The 16,674-nt window shown below is 35.7% G+C and overlaps 1 protein-coding gene across 1 annotated transcript in view; it reads right to left on the bottom strand.

The window, feature by feature from the left end:
* The window catches only part of Smp_197390 (dihydroceramide desaturase), a gene marked incomplete at its 3' end in the record, with an annotated part of 25,562 nt that extends 10,119 nt beyond the window's left edge, over positions 1-15,443 (bottom strand). Inside the window, exons 1-8 of the mRNA XM_018799150.1 lie at positions 15,391-15,443; positions 14,581-15,349; positions 11,644-11,972; positions 7,033-7,518; positions 6,710-6,943; positions 5,113-5,298; positions 3,029-3,196; positions 1,516-1,695 (exon numbers count right to left, since the gene is read on the bottom strand). Of these exons, the coding sequence (XP_018650968.1) occupies positions 1,516-1,695; positions 3,029-3,196; positions 5,113-5,298; positions 6,710-6,943; positions 7,033-7,518; positions 11,644-11,972; positions 14,581-15,250 (2,253 nt within the window). The 5' untranslated portion in view covers positions 15,251-15,349; positions 15,391-15,443. The remainder of the gene's footprint in view (positions 1-1,515; positions 1,696-3,028; positions 3,197-5,112; positions 5,299-6,709; positions 6,944-7,032; positions 7,519-11,643; positions 11,973-14,580; positions 15,350-15,390) is intronic.
* Between the last annotated feature and the right edge of the window lie 1,231 nt (positions 15,444-16,674).

Raw genomic sequence — 16,674 nt, 5'->3', positions numbered from 1 at the left:
TTTTTAAGGCATTTGTGGTCAAATACTAGTAACTTCGGAGTACATGTATTCACAATGTATAGAATCGTTCAATGTATATTTTCAATGTGACTAAATCAATGGATAAAAAAATCTCTTGATATACTACACGATCAAACGGTTGAAATGTGTAATTTTTTCCACATTCATAATGAAACACTGTCGACCTCGTCTTAGTTTTTCAGACATATTGTAAGTCTATCTATCTGAGAACAGTTTGATATTATACATTCCGCCTCTTATCATCAGAGGGAAGATTCAAACAAACAATAATAATTGAATTTAAACTTCACCCCATTGCACAAGCAAGTGGCTATCAGGACTCATTAGCTGAATGAATAACACGATGGCGTTTGAAGCAAAAGGTACTGGGTTCGAGTACTAGAGTGAACATCAACTCTGAGATGCCGGTACATCCAGCTGACGAGTCCCAAATAGGACGAAACGCGCGTCCTGGATTCCACTGCTATCCACTATCCATCTTTGCTTACAATAATATTTATGTTTATGGGAAACTAAATCTACAAAAAAAACAACATGTATAGTAAGGATTGAGGGAATTGTTGAATATTCATAGTTTTACATCACAGACTGATCTTAAGTTAGACAACCATTGAAAAGCAAGCAACAGCTGCTTCTTGATTGTCGATAGTTGTCTAAATATAGTTTATTTGAGTTTAATTGAGTGATAGAATTTTGTAATGAATAAGGGGTAGCGTAATGAATTTTAAAAGATCGTATCACCATTCAACTGACCAAATAAAAGTTAGAAACTAGTGGCGTTATATACAAAATTCAACCAAAGTAATTTCACTTATCATATAATAAAAATTACAAATAATTTAATGACTGTTAGCTTAAAATTTAAAGAAAAATAAAGAATGCATACAACTGTGGTCAATTTCGAGCCATGTATCTTAAGGATTTTCAACTACTGACTACAGTTGTGAATGAAAGCAGTACAAATAAGTGTAATATCAAGTGGATTATCCTACAAACACTTATTACTATAATTTTTATTAGTGTTAGGTAATCTTAGTAGACCTCCGTCGAGTATGAAACAATAGAAAATAAGAAACTATGTACAAGTTAATTTAAATGAATTAATTTCATCAACTATTATTATTGATAACATGAAAACTTAGGATTTTCTCTAAACAACAATAAAACCAATGAATACGTTAAAGCCGACTTATTGAATGTAACAGAAAGAATTACAAATAGAAACTCAAAAAGCCAAAAGCAATAGTCGGGTGATTTTAAGGATTGTTTCAAGAAGAACATTAAAACAAACATTAGTAACATTAATATCCAAGATTTCTACATAGTTTAGTATGACTTTATGAGTACTGAAAAGAAAAAAAAACCAAAGAATGAGTAAAATAAAGGTTGAATGAAAACGCTGAATTGTACAGAAAAGTCTAGAATCAAATCCAATAAGACTGCACCATTATTACTTATATTATAAATCCGAGCGAAACGGTGAGGAAAACTTACTGTTTCTAACTGAAAAGAACTGATACATGGTGCACCGGAAATATTCTGCTTACATCCGACGAAACACATTAATTCAGGTACGACTATTTTATCTCGAGTAAAAGAACATTCATGCCAACCAGGAATACGCTCACATATTGAACCAATACACTGACCCTGTTTACAAACACGTGTACCATCCTAAAAACAAATATGATTTGATACGGTAAATAGTGATAGTAAAAAACGTAAATTAAATTTAAAATGACTTAAAAAGAAAAAGAGTTCAAACGTTACACGACTCGTTCGAATTCGTAATACACTGATGACTCTTTTAGAGGAAACAAATGATTGATTAAGTGGTAAACCCAGTAAGAATTTTTACAGAAATAATGTTGAAGGCGAACTATAAATAGTTCATCCATACCGTAGCTTCTACCATAAAGTGGTGATCGGGATTAAGTATTGTGACGACCTAATCAAGATGCATTGGCTGAAACACTTATTTCTTGAGGTTCTACTATGATAGGTTGATCCATTGGAGAGTTAAGACTGAAAACCGTAAATCGTAGGTCTGAGGGTTATATTCTACTACTAAATGCAATATGGTGCAGCGGTATTAAGGTGCTTTCCACGGATAACCTAGATCACCAGCAATATTTCTCCAATATTGGCAGTAAGGCTTAGAAAATAAGGACCTAACACATTAAAAACTAATCATGACTTCAATCCTTAAGCAGTTTTCTTTCAGGTTTTATGGTCACTCTCCTAGATTGTTAAGATCACCACTAAATCGGATTCTTTTTCAGACACTTCAAAAAGGATTATCTTTTCATGATGTGAGCAACTAGAAAGTGACAATTGCCCATATAATCATGATAACACTCAAGCTCATTGTTAGTGGGAAATAAACCGGATTAAGGCATGTTATGTGCATGATCGTGATGGCGCGCGCTGATTGGCTAATTCTAAACCAATCAGCCCTGACAAATTATTCGAGAAAAATCTAGAAGGGGTTCCTTGGTGGTCTAGCTTCAATTGACTCATGCTTTCAACTATGAAAAATCTAGAAGCTTATTATGTATATACTATAAATATATGAACGTTATTCAAACCAGTGATTGCTGTTCACTTATCATTATTATTTTGAGTACAATTTCATTCCTGTTCAACGTGTTCTGATTTTGGGGTCTTGTTGAGTGTCATTGTATAAGAATACTAAGGAATAGGAATAGCTGGGTCGTTTATTAGCAAATACAATTATAACAGTGGCGATGGGGATGGGAACAAACGGTTTACTGAATTTTGTTCAATAAGTTTAACTAGCATTTTTGAAGTTAGATGATTTTCCCACTTTCAAACACCACAGTAAATTATACAGTCATCATAAAGGGGTTTGGTGTATAGCATAATTCAAATTAGATGAAGAATTATTTGCGATCGAATGTATAGTATAGTATACACTTATCAATAGAATAGAAATACAAGGTAGAAACTTGGTCGGTATAACAATCTTAAAAGCATAGTTACTTACCTGACAAAGAGTACCATCTGGTAAAATGTCAACAGGTGGACACTTAGACATTGTTCCACTGCAATTCGATGATCGATGGCATTCCCCAGCTGGGCGACACATATGAGTTTCTGGGCGATATTGACAATTTTCGGTGCAACAAACGCCAGCTGTAGGTGAGCACTGAACCTGAGGAAAAGTTCATTAACATAAAGATTGAAGTTTGAGTACAACTATAACAGCATGGAACTAATATGAAAGTTTTAACACCCGAATTTCGAGATTTTCACTGGACGAGTCTACTGTGACTATCTTATTTCTGATTCTAAACAGTCTTGATATTCTCACCAAACTGATTTTTTTAAACCTACAGTTACGATACACCAGATTGGATGTTAGTACTTTTTATCTTGCTAATCACTTTACCCAGAAAGAGAAATTCGAGAGACTGTCTATCTAGGGTGTTTGCCAGGATAATCTACACAGAGTCCTTTCATAATGTTGGTTGAACTGTCTCGTTATAAATCAGTTTCGTTAGGAATCGTCAGCAGTCACTGGAAGGATAGAGTCAAAACATGTACACAATTTTCTATCACGTAGAGATTTTGCTGAAGAAGCACCATTTGGTAGTTGAGGGTTCGATGCAGTATGGTAGATAAACAGGAACCTCTTTGATGGTCACCTTCCCCGTTGGAACGTTTCTGAACATAACAATAAAGTCATTAACTTGCCTATTTGAATGAAGACGTAAAGGTTGTGATTGGATATGATTGATGCTGTTCTATTGGCAGAAATCGGCGAAGGAGGCAAAAGTGGATTATGTTGTCACCGGATTCCCAGTGGCTAAACAATTGTCATGGTGTTCTTACTAAAGACCTTAAATTTCGGGCTTACATTGGAAAACGGGAGTTTCAAATTGTCTTATATCTTTTATTCCCCAAACTCACCGAATCTTCTTGAGTCATACTATTCATACTTAATGCTTTCTGCTATCATTGATACTTTTACTGTTTTTACTACTCCAGTATTTGTCTTGATAATTTCATCTTGCAGTGCTTATATGGTTTGGGCACCTGAACCAATACACATAAGTGCCATGTTCTACGTCGATTATAACTGAGTGACTAACTTGTGAAATAACTAATACACAATAGTTCAACGGTAATCCTCCGCACAACTGTAAAAGATAGAAGCCTAGTAGAGATGTACAAGAACGATCCTAAAAGAATTAACTTACATTCAAGTTATTGTTGTAACATATCGATTATTCAATTCTTATTAATTACAAAACTTAGTAACTGGGTGATCATCACCCGAACACAGTGCATTAATTATTACAGTGAAGATGTACTGAAAATGAAACAAACCAGTTTTATACTGAGTAAATAGACACATATAAGAACACATTGGAAGAAGGTTTGCTTGACCATAATTTTAACTGAGTTTTCGTTCTTCCAAATGTCCTTTTTTATCTACACATTCTGTGACTCCTCCCCTCTTCTTCTTCTTCTTGACAACGTTATCACTTCAATTATGCGACATAATTTTTTGTGCCCTAATGGTGTTCGCGTTTAACATTCGAATGAAATATGTGTATAATTTTTACAAGTTTGCTTTCTGTTACTCTCTATGCACAGAGTAGTTTCATAACCTATCCAGTACATAAAAATTTACTAAGTTGGTGAGCTACATGCCTCAGAGGTCATTTGAATGATGTCATGAATAGGATATGCAATTAAAACAGTAAAACATATCTAGAACTATCATGACTGACCATTAGAAGTTCATTAAATAATCGTAATTTAAAATGTAGAATTATTCCAATCAAAAAGCTAGTTATCTAATCATTGAATGAATTCTATCAACACAATAATCAATGTATAGATCAAATCATTTAAAATAATGACAAAACAACACAGAATATTGAGAATTACAACGTCAAAGTAACTAACAATTATTCAAAAAAGGTACTGCAAAACTCGTACTTAGAGACCAATCCAATCATAGAAAAAATATTAAAATTAGATATACAAAAATAAACACTCTATTGAAATTAACTAGCGTCCAGTTTAAAACAAACACGAGCGCATATGCATAAAACTCACAGTACGTTGGGCATGATCTATGAAAACATTGTTGACCAACTTGCATGGACTAGCTGAATCTCTTGGATGGCAGCATTTATCATGACAATTAGCTCTGGTGAAACCACAATCACATTCTTCACCTTTTTCAGTTAACTGATTGCCACAAAATGGGCCATCTGAAGTTAGAAAACAATTGTTTTCACCCTGAAAAAGTAAAAATACCATCACGTATAGAATTTAATGGTGAGTTAATTACATACTATGCTGTTTACTCAGTTAGTACTGAGTAATCTAAATAATACAATACTATTAGTGCCGTTATTTAAATTGCTGATCACCTTTGAAATTTGTTCTTAATACTAATTATATGTTGAGGTTTTCACCACCTAATGAACGAAGAACAAAGTAGGAATATACTAAACAATTATTAGGAAGAAAAAAATACATAACTTAGTAATTTAATTGTATTTGTTACTTGAAACAGTTTAATCTCAAGATGTTTCAAATTGTATCCATGCCTTAAATTATTGACTAAAATCAATTACCGATCAGATAAGTAAATGATACAACTGTAGTGGATCTGTTTTTGGTGCATAAGAAAGTCTTAATATGTAGTTCGGCCTTCTTCATTGTGTCGAGCCGTATCAGTTTTTATTAAGCCAAAACAAGTAGCCACATAAGTGCATTGTCCAGTTAATAACGTTTAAATATCAAAAACTATAAGACTAAGAGGTTAAAGGTAGAATTGGTTGTGAGCTTTTGCTATCATAACCAATTAGCCTGTGCAGACCAAAACCAAAGGTAAGTGGTTTTCTTTGAATTTTCCGAACATGTGAACTATGCTAGCAATTAAAACTATGCTTATTCATGACATATTCATGTTTCATCCAAACAGTGAGACAGTAACAATCAATGAAAACTGAAACTACTAAAATTCCCGAAAATTTATCATGAATACAATAAACTATACATTTAAGTAAAAAGTTAAAAAGGTTTACTAAAAGCCTGATGAAAGTATCTCCCCTACCTGAGTAAACAAAATTCACAAAGCTATGCGGATTAGAATGTATAACATTTTTTAACAGAAAAAATTAGGTAAACTGAATACAGACGGAAACGGATAACAAAAATGTACATTTTCAATGATTCATCAAATCTATCTTATTGATGTCTCTAATTCAGAAGGCTCAGTTGGTTTTTAGCAACTTTTCCCACCTGTGGTTTAAACAAAATATCCGTCTGCAACTAATGTACGCTCTATATTACTCTAAAACTGTGGAACATGCTTTAGGAAAATGGGAAACATACAAGACTACAGGTTTTTCATCATAAGCATATTTGAAGCATTGCTCGAACATCACAAAATAACTGAGTAAGCAATGTTGGAGATTGGGCCTAAAATACTAGGCAAATGTGGCAAACTGGTTGATGGAGCTGTGAATCTTCATCGACTAAGGCAATTGGAACATATATTACGTATGCCAAACCGCCCCCAACACTTTTAGTTCGATAAATTTTTCAAGGCTTTAAGATAGGTACATTTTTTAACTACGTAACAATATTTTACAGTAATACGCACACGAAAAAATATCAGGAGGATTTTGATAACACGTACCCGTAAAACATGGTCTAATAGTTTGGCAATAGAATCAAGTGAACAATCGGAAAATTTGTTGTTGTTTTCTTTATCACCACTTATCGCACTAGCAAACATAATATAATTACCCCGGACATCATCAATAGACGGCAAGCATCCATATGATTCATTTTCATGAAAATTATCATGTTTAGCACCAAAATTATGTCCTAATTCATGAGCAAATGTTAGCTGCGATACCTTTGTGGCTACCTAAAGTTAAAAATCGGAAAAACAATGATGAAGTGTTTTAATTGTTTAGAAGTCATTTCAAATGACAGTTCGAATTATTGATAGATTACCTTTGATCCATAATTCAGTAGAGTTACAATTCCAGTATTCAGACTTTTGAAAACATTTTGATTGCCTTCCAGCATTTTCCTATGTTTTTCACAGACACCACCCGCACCACCCACTTCAGCAACCCATGCCAAACCAATAGTCCCACCTGAAAAGTCTCTGTATGTGAAAATATAAGCCAAGCAGAAGTCATCATATTTGTTGTATGAATGTAGATTAAGATAATTAGTGACATCAATATTGGGTGCACAAAAAGGATTCTCATCAGTATATGCTCCACTAAAACCCAAGTGATCCGTATTACTTGGCTGATGGAGGAACAGATTATCAGAAATTGTTTCACGGGGTAGGGCAGTAGGTGAGATATATGAGTTATTCCGATCCTGCAAATACTTAGGTTTCCACAGACGATTACGACAGTCATGTTCCGTTACATTGATAAGGACACGATCAACGCGAAAACTGACACCTCGGAATTCTAAACGGCCCTGGAAAAAAAGGAAACTATTAAACGGAATGGTTTAAAAACAGAATATTTGAAAACACACCGAAAAGAACTAACATTTTGTTAGAAATCCCTAAAAGATACGATATGATTAACTTACCACCAAATGGTGATAACGAAAAAGGAGACTATTCCGTTTCAACTACAATATTTATTATTTCTGCATCATCAATGGAATGGACATTAACAGAATTCACATTTCTGAAACAAAACTTATGAGAGCTGCACAATTTCATCTCATTTTGCTTCAACGTAATAAAGAACACATAATAAGTGATAAAGAAGACGAAACAATAAGATTTGAAACAACTATATGAGGAAGTTACCAGTTATGGTAATAACAACTAGAGAAACAAAGATTATCTGCAATGGCACAATGCGTATTACTAGGGTCTTTCAGTAAACGGATCACCGCGAAGACAGAGGATAAACTGTCAAAATAGACAAAAAATTAGCCCTTAAATATGAACTTTCGCCCTCTTATTACCTCTGCATGTTACTTCTTATCGACCATAGTCGCCAACAACAATTCTTAGATGATTCTGTCCTGAGACCTCTATTCGAGTTGCTGTCCTATTCATGTTTTTGATATCTGCCTCCAAGTCCCGAAGCAATGTGTTCTTTCGCTTCCCTCTTCTCCTTTTGGATTTCGTGTAAGGGCGTGCATCAAGGTTCAGTTTGATTTTCGCAGTCTGTGTTCTATCTATCTCTAGCAACTTTTCGTAATTTCTTCTATAGCTTGAAGCAGGTTTATTCTCTGATGCAGTAAATTTCTGGTGATGGTATCCGGTCAATGGGTATGGAGTATCTTGCGTAGATAACTGTTTACAGATATCTGTAATTTTTCAATAGTGGTTGTGGTAGCGTAGCAGATCTCTGTTATCATACTCATGCGAGATTTTTTCTAAACTTTGGATAAATAAATCATTCAGATCTTTCGATTTCCCCCTATCATTCATATGTTTGTCCTGGCCAGTTTCACACATGTAACCTTGAACATGCTTCGTATATGTGGGTAAGCTAGTGCGTATGAGCCTGTGTACTCACTTGTACCTCTTCCATGCTTATAAAGACCGAATCGATTATTAGTCACTGACTTAGCTATTTCTGCCACTCCGATTCACGTGCATTACTTCTAGTCACTTACCGTTCGTCTGCACTACCGAATATCTGAAATATGTTCCTTAAATACTTTGCATTGGACTTCACATAACAACGTTGTTATTAATGGGATACGTCGGAAGAATATATACGAAGTTAGCAGGATATATATTTCACTAACATCAATATTATTCGATCGCGGGTCAATTATGTAGTTCTCCAATTTTTGGATCGATACAACAGAACTGTCTTGACATTTGTATTGAAAATTATGTCTAACAGTTGATTTGAGTCGCATATGTTCTTTAATCGTAGGAACGCTGCTCTTTTTTTCCCAATCTGTACCTCCGTATCAAAATCAACCCAACCGTGTTCATTAATGGTGCTGCTCAGGTGCGTGGAAGTTTCCACCTTTTCCTGAACCTATTTATCGAGTGTAATTGGGTTGGTGTTCTCCGTGTTGTATTTGAGGGTATTACTTTTTCTCTTGTGCATGTTGAGGCCTACTGATGTAGAGGCTGATGCTATGAATAATGATGTTACATCCAAAGACATCATCTTTTGTCCCATAGTATTTGCATTTTTGTTCTTGCCAACAAATTGGTAACTATATTGAAACCACTCCACAAAAAACTTGCAAAACGTAGTGTTAAGGATGTATTCGAATTTGTGGACAAGAACAAAAATCTCAATAACGTCGGACAAAAGATGATGTCTTTGGATGTAACAACATTATTCACAAATGCTCCACTCATGGAGACGGTAAAATATATATGTGAACAACTTCGAGAAAACGACATCGAAACTATAATGTCGTAAAAGAGTTATTACTGAAATGCACCATGAATGTGAATTTCACGTTCAACGGAAAAATCTATAGACAAATGGATGGAGCTGCAATGGGTTCACCATCGGGCCCTATACTAGCTGACATTTTTCTAGCCAAAATAGAGAATGGTCCACTCAAAGAGCTTATTGAAAAATTTACATTTTACTGTCGATATATGGATGATGCGTTCACCCTCTGTAAAGACAGTACATCACAACAAGAGGTTCTTAGGCAATTGAATGAAGTACACCCAGCCATTAAGTTCACATCCGGAGAGAGTGAAAGTAGAATTAACTTTTTAGACGTTCTCTTAACCAGGAGAGCTGATGGGTCAATAAGAAATTTAAACAGAAAAAACACCTGAACAGGGCAGTACACACATTTCCTTAGCTTTGTACCCCTACAGTACAAAAGAAACTTGATCAAAACTCAGTTACCGAATATGCATTATATGTTCTAGGGATATAGCTGAAGAGCTAAACGCCTCGCGTAATACTATTAGGGAGAGCAAATACCCTGGGAAGTTTATAAACAAATATATGATCACTGAGGTTATAATAGGCGAAATACCAACGGTGGACAAGAAATCCTTGTTCATGCTCCTACAATCCAGAGATGCTGCTGCTAGGGAAATATTAATTTAGAGATTATGCAGAACAGTTTTCTACGTGCCCAATGGTGACACCGAGACTAAAAGATGAAGTGTCTAGGATGACCACCTTATTCTGTAGTTAACAGTTAGACTGCTCTTGTGGATCAAGTTATATTGGTCGGACTTCTAGGAATTCCTCCTAGCGTGGCTAGTGAAGAAAGTGAACAGCTCAATATTGTTCCATTTAGTGCAAACTGGTCATAGTGCCAGCATAAACCAACCCTTTTCAATTATCTATCCGGTCAGTAATTTTTTGCCAAAGCTTGTCAGGCTTAAAGTCCTTTAAACGGCTGAAGCATTAGCCATCCGGATTAAGAAACCGAAGCTATGTATGCAAAAGAAATATCTTCAACCGTTTCTCCCCCCTTGGCCAACCTTGGGGCTAATTAGTCAATGGTAATCTTAGCTATTGAATGACTTGATTTGACTATTGTACTTACAACCTTTCTTAGTCAAATATGATTGTCTCTGTTATTGTTATTCACATATCTTTGTATTCTTCTTATTATTGGTTAAACATTATTATTGATCTTCAGAATACACGACTCATTTACTTTGCAATTGTCCAACTTTATCCTGTCTTCCTAAGTTTTTACACATTATAGTCTTCCGCTAAACATTTGATCGAATTCGTAATAGCTCTATTATTTCTCTCACTCTATCTGACCCATATTTATTCGGATTATGAATCTTAAAATCTCACTTCACATGTAAGCTGATTCATATTAACATTCCATGAGTTATATCAACATCAACAATTTTATGTAGCTTAACAATCCTAAGTTCAAATGCTATATTTTTAAACGATGCGCTTTGCCATAAACCTAGCCACTCTTCGGGTTTTCTATTTGATATAAATGTAGAATCCGAAGAGAGTTCGTCGAGAAGATTCTTCGTCCATATATTAGTCAATTATAATCACTAAGAAAAAGTACAATCAATATTACCAGCCATAGAAAGTAACAGATAAAACTATTTTTGTGCATGATAGTTGCAGGCAGTCGATCAGCTTCATATCAACCACTTTGATAACCATGTCTAGTTATTATAGCTCAATCATTCTATCCTTATTGCAAACTTAAACAATAAGGAAGCAGTTTTGAGCATGTGATGGCATTAAAAAAAATCTGGATTGGATTTAGTTATAAAAAGGAAAATTAAAAATTCCTCACCTAACCTTACCAAATAATAAAAACCTTAAACACTAACAAGGCATTACATGAAAAAGTCCATATCTTGTAAAAAAAATTAATAATTCATACTTTGTTTATTAACTAGGCCTTTTGTATAAAACGGGCAAAATTATTACAAGTTCGAATTAAAGTTTATTGTAATCGTGAAGTGATTTAGAATATACTAGAATCATAAGCCACCATTTTTCCCCTCCCGAAATCAAATAAGTTTAACTGTAGTTGTGTATAGCTGGCTGATCAAACAAAACCTCATTGGTTGTGTAACTACAGCCGGATAAAGAAGACAGGGTAAACAATTTTTCACTCAAACGTACTTCCCTTTAAACAACTTACTGAGTGATCACGGAAAATCGCATCTTGATAGATCAACTGGGCGGTCTGAACGTGTTGTGTAAAAATGGAGGTGATTTCTTTGACAGCAAGCTCCCTGTTGCCTTGAATATGTCGCTTATTTATAACATGATCCCAAAGGTATGTATCTGACTGTAAATAGAGGTTACAAACTCGTGTGTTCGGTCCGCCATCTTTATATGACAAAGAATTATTGTTAACTAGATGTGGAAGTTTAAATGAGCGAACAAACGGACTCTGCAGCTCCAGAAAATATGATCCACGATTCCTGGAGAAAGGTGACTTCACGAAGGAACTATTTGACCTGAAGACTTAGAAAGAGAATGGGTTCAGATCTTAGGATACGAACAAATTAGATACATATATTATTAATACCTGATGTGGTCCAGTACAAACTGTACTAAGCTAATCTATGGGCAAAAACTCTAACCTATACTATGATGGCGCGTCAATACCAACTAGCCAACTAATATTATATTCCCACTATATGATGCTTCTACCAGCTATTATCAATTTTTGTGAGGTACCTGTGGAATTTAGTTACATACCACAAGTGACAATTGTCTAAAACTGCTCTGATTGAAGTAATAGCTGGGCATAGCTATTCCAAAAGATCAACTATTCTGGTCCATAGGAAGGATAAAAGGTTTATTATGACAACCATAAGAAAATCAACCTGCTTGATAGTTATAGTATTAGGACATACACTTATTGTGACAGGGCAAATAATAGAATGACGATCTAGGTATGAATAAAAGTTCAGGTAACCAATGGTTGGAGACTCTGTGTGACATGGCTCAGAATCGATCACAATGGCGTAGGTGTATACACTCTTTATCTTCCCTTAAACCTTGAGACTAAAATTGCTTCATATCTCTCTTCCTTCCTATACTATATCCTTATATACAACCTATAATTTATATACTACTACCAACACTAAATTAACTACTATTAATCCGGTGTTGATCTTGTTGTGCTAACGAGGTATGGCAACTTGGACCGATGCATATATGTGCCTGGTCCTACGTTGTAGCTGACTGACTGACTGACTCAGGAAACCCTAATATTAAGTCTCGATATCAGGTTTTTAATGCTCCTTATTGACTACATTATGATCTTATTGAAATGTATGTCCTGCTCAACGTCCCAAATATATTCTGTCAGAGAGTCACATTATTAGAACACAGAAATACGGAAGTATTTTGGGATAAGTACATTTCGTGCATCCAGACTGGCAGACAGACGAGAAATAAATTTGAAGTGGAGTGGGAGCAATAAATTACTCAGTGAACAACGAGTGAATAAGTCACTGAATAAGGTAGATTATGGACGCATTATAGGTATACAATTAGAGTATAGATGGCAGACACAAAGTAAGCACATATAGAAGCATCTCAATATAATTAGCTGCCCCCAAATGCCCTGGTACGGCCGAGAGTAGGGGGGGTCCGCCCTCCCTCTCGAAATGCTCTCACATGACTACGTGTATATAGCCTCTGTCAGGGAAGTCCAACTCACTGCCTTCTCGTGCCACGGGTGTTGTTCACGAAAGTGAGAGGACGAAAAGCGAATGTCCGGCTCACTAACCGGCTCGGTGGACACAGGTTGTCCACCTAGGGGAGTTGGAAAACCCTGATTCCAAACCAATGGTGTACATGGACTCCAGTATCCTGAGGGAACAAATGACGTATGAACCAATTGTTGGTCACTGGCTACCATGGGACTGCATCTCCTCACGATGCTCCACTGTCTTGTGGATCAGATCTTTAGGTCAAAGGCTCCGGGTGTAGCCCCTTAAGAAAACCACTTGCTTCAGTTTGGGCACCTGAGTATCACAGCCCTCACACAAATCAAATGAGATTTGTATGGCGCATATGTATCTGGTGCTCCTTTGTACCAATATTTATGTGTTCAAATAAATAAATAAACAATATAATTAACTAGGTAACTAAACAAAAGGTCCTAAGGAAAGCTATAAAATACCAGACCAGGTTAGGATGACACGTTTATTAAACAGAATCGCCTAGATAGAAACAGGTTGAATACAATTAAAGAATTACTACTACATGCTTCCCTGATGTGGTTCCGATAGTGTCACATACAGGATAAGATTCTTAGTAAGCAAGTTACATTTCTGAAATTCCTGCATATAAGCATAATATTCCTTTTATTTAATTTGGGACGCACAATCACATTTTTCACAACGGAATTTATCAAAATAATATATGGGAACTTTACAGAATTTGAGCCTGCTAGTTATAGAATGTTGCTTCGGGACTAAATCACGCTTAGCAGTGAATAAATCCCCAAAATCAATAGCTCTGTAAGTCTTCGATATTTGAGTGGGTACGCCGTGCTATATGTCCCTTTCAACTATTAGCCAGCTTAGATCAAACGTTCCTCGGCATATCAATAACCTTCCAAACATATATTTCAATTCCTTAATCTCTGACTTCTGATTTGGCTGGGTTGGTATACTTCGGTCATAAAGGTGCCACTGGTAAAGCGTTGTCAATCTCCGAATACTCGTGGTATTTTTACACGTTTACATATAGGCTGACCATAAGATACAAAGTGACTGAATAATTCTCCTTCATCGTGGTTTTAATCAACCTTGCTGGGCTTGTGGTTTAAAAACTATGGAGATACCGAAACATATGTAAATGATGTAAACAGGCAAAAAAATCTAAGGGGACTAAAACGAAACGAAGTACAAATCCATACACCTATTTACCCAAGTACTCTATCGGTCTTGAGGTAAAAATGGACATTGTAAGTCGGCAACATGGTTTGAATATGATTGTCCATGAAGAAAGTGAAGCCTTAGAACAGTCATTCGACAAAAACAGAAAGATTGAGCATTAAACTGTAGCACATTGAAGCGGAATACGGAGCAACAATGTTCCATGTGGGGCTTACCGGTATTTCCATGCTTTTCACGATCCTCAATATTTGTTTTACTCATTTCCTGAACAATATTAGGGTATGATAATCCGCAAAACTTAAGGTCCATCTCTTGGACTGCGCGACGCATACGACTCTGACCAACAGTAGGGATCTTGACATCCAACGAATTATATATAACAGAATGGAACGGAAAATCTTTGTTAAAATAATATCCCGAGGGTTCAATAAAATAGGTATCATAAGATTTTGAGGCCGAATGTAATAAATTGCTTTTATTCAAGGACACAGTACCCCGAAACACTCCGTCTATTACACTTCCAAAAACAACACTGTGTGTGAATCCGTCAACATATCCCCGGACAACATGATCAGAAACAGCTGGAAGACCACCAGTCCACTCTCGACCACCAACAATCAACTTGGCATTCGGATGAACTACATCATAGTCAGGAGATAAAACGAGTTGAAAAAATTTCCCGAATGCGTTTATTGGCAAAATTATGTTTGTTTTTGAGGTGCTGCGACGTGTCCTTTTATGTTGATGACTGAATGAGTCTGGAGAGTAATCCAAGCCATCATACCGCGAGAAAAAAGGACTTTCCGGAAAATTGTAACTTTGCACGCATATGACGAAAATCTCAAGAATTATGAACGGAAGACACAAGCGCACTTTGGAAAACATAGCACTCAGTTTTGGAACTATGAATGCAGAGGCATACAATTACAAGATGCATGTTATCCACATTTCTCACGAATTCGTGAGAAAGATATTAGACATCATCTGATTGGAGAATCCCTACAACAAATAGAATGATTTCTTACTGAAAATGAACAGTGGTCCTGACTCCTATTAACCAACAGATGTTTTGTTATGCAGGACAAGGGTGATCATTACATCCATTAAATTAAGCTGTACCAGTGATGACCTTGAAGGACATTTCAGCCAATCAGAAAACAGTGTTCAGAGATAAAACGACCAGAGGTAAAATTACAATGGTATGATAGTTCTCACGGGTGGATTTAAACTCAACGTTTCCATGTAAATCTAATGTGCCACCCAGTGTGATAACGATCATAATTACGTTAATGTAGCCATTTAATTTCTCATATTATGATGTATGTTTTATTAAACAACTAGATTTTCTCTCCGGTTGTAATTTTTATTTGCCATGTCTGACTGCGTTACACTGGACGTGCATTTCATGCTGGAATGATATACTAAGTAATAGTAAGTTTAATTACATCTTTGATTTTTTTCTAGTAGACCGTTGAAGATACGACCAGTATTCTAGTTCGACAACAACTATCCAGTAACACTTTCTATATTCGAATCGTCCCCCACACCGTTAAAATCAGAAGTCAGATGCGAAGAGGTTGAAAAGATATATTTGATGCGTTATCAATATATCGAGAAGCGATTGCTCTAATCTGGCTAGCTACACCGTCAATGAATAATGTTACTGGAGAAAGGTTTGTTGTGCTGTAAACTATGTTTCTATGAATAAGCGACTGTCGTCTTCAATGTCGAAACAATATCGTTTGTCTTCGGTTAGGTAAGTCTTACTGGCGTATAGTCCATGTTTTGGGCTTATGTACTTGGTCATCTACACTTAACTACCTTGAGTAACATGTCCGTGCCAACGAAACAATAAGTTTAACACCTGCTCAGTTTAGTATTCTTGATAGTCGTATAATTAAGTTTAGTCGATATTGTAGCTGTAAATAATCCCCCAAAATCAATAACTTTTTAAGTGTTCGACATTGGATGCTGATCACATTAGTATTAGTGGACTTGTTTAGCTGAAGGCGTTCGGTCAAGCATCAGCACCAGATCACGTCACTGCACAGCGTGGGAAACATCTCCTACGATCATTAGCCAGATTAGATCAATCGCTTCTCGATATATTTATAACGCATCAAATATATCTTCCAACCTTTTCGCTTCTGACTTCTGATTTTAACTGGGTGGGTACGATTCGATTATAGGTGTTACTGGTAAAGAGTTGTCAAACTTCAATAGTGGTGGTATCTTCAATATAATTACACCATACTTAAGTCTTGTGCTTGAAGCAAGTAACGAAGCTGATCAGTTTGGTAAGTAGAATT

The sequence above is a fragment of the Schistosoma mansoni genome, chromosome 3 (genome assembly GCF_000237925.1).
Source record: "Schistosoma mansoni strain Puerto Rico chromosome 3, complete genome".
NCBI lineage: Eukaryota > Metazoa > Platyhelminthes > Trematoda > Strigeidida > Schistosomatidae > Schistosoma > Schistosoma mansoni.
Note: the sequence above shows the minus strand (reverse complement) of the source record. Positions and strands in the feature narration are given on the sequence as shown.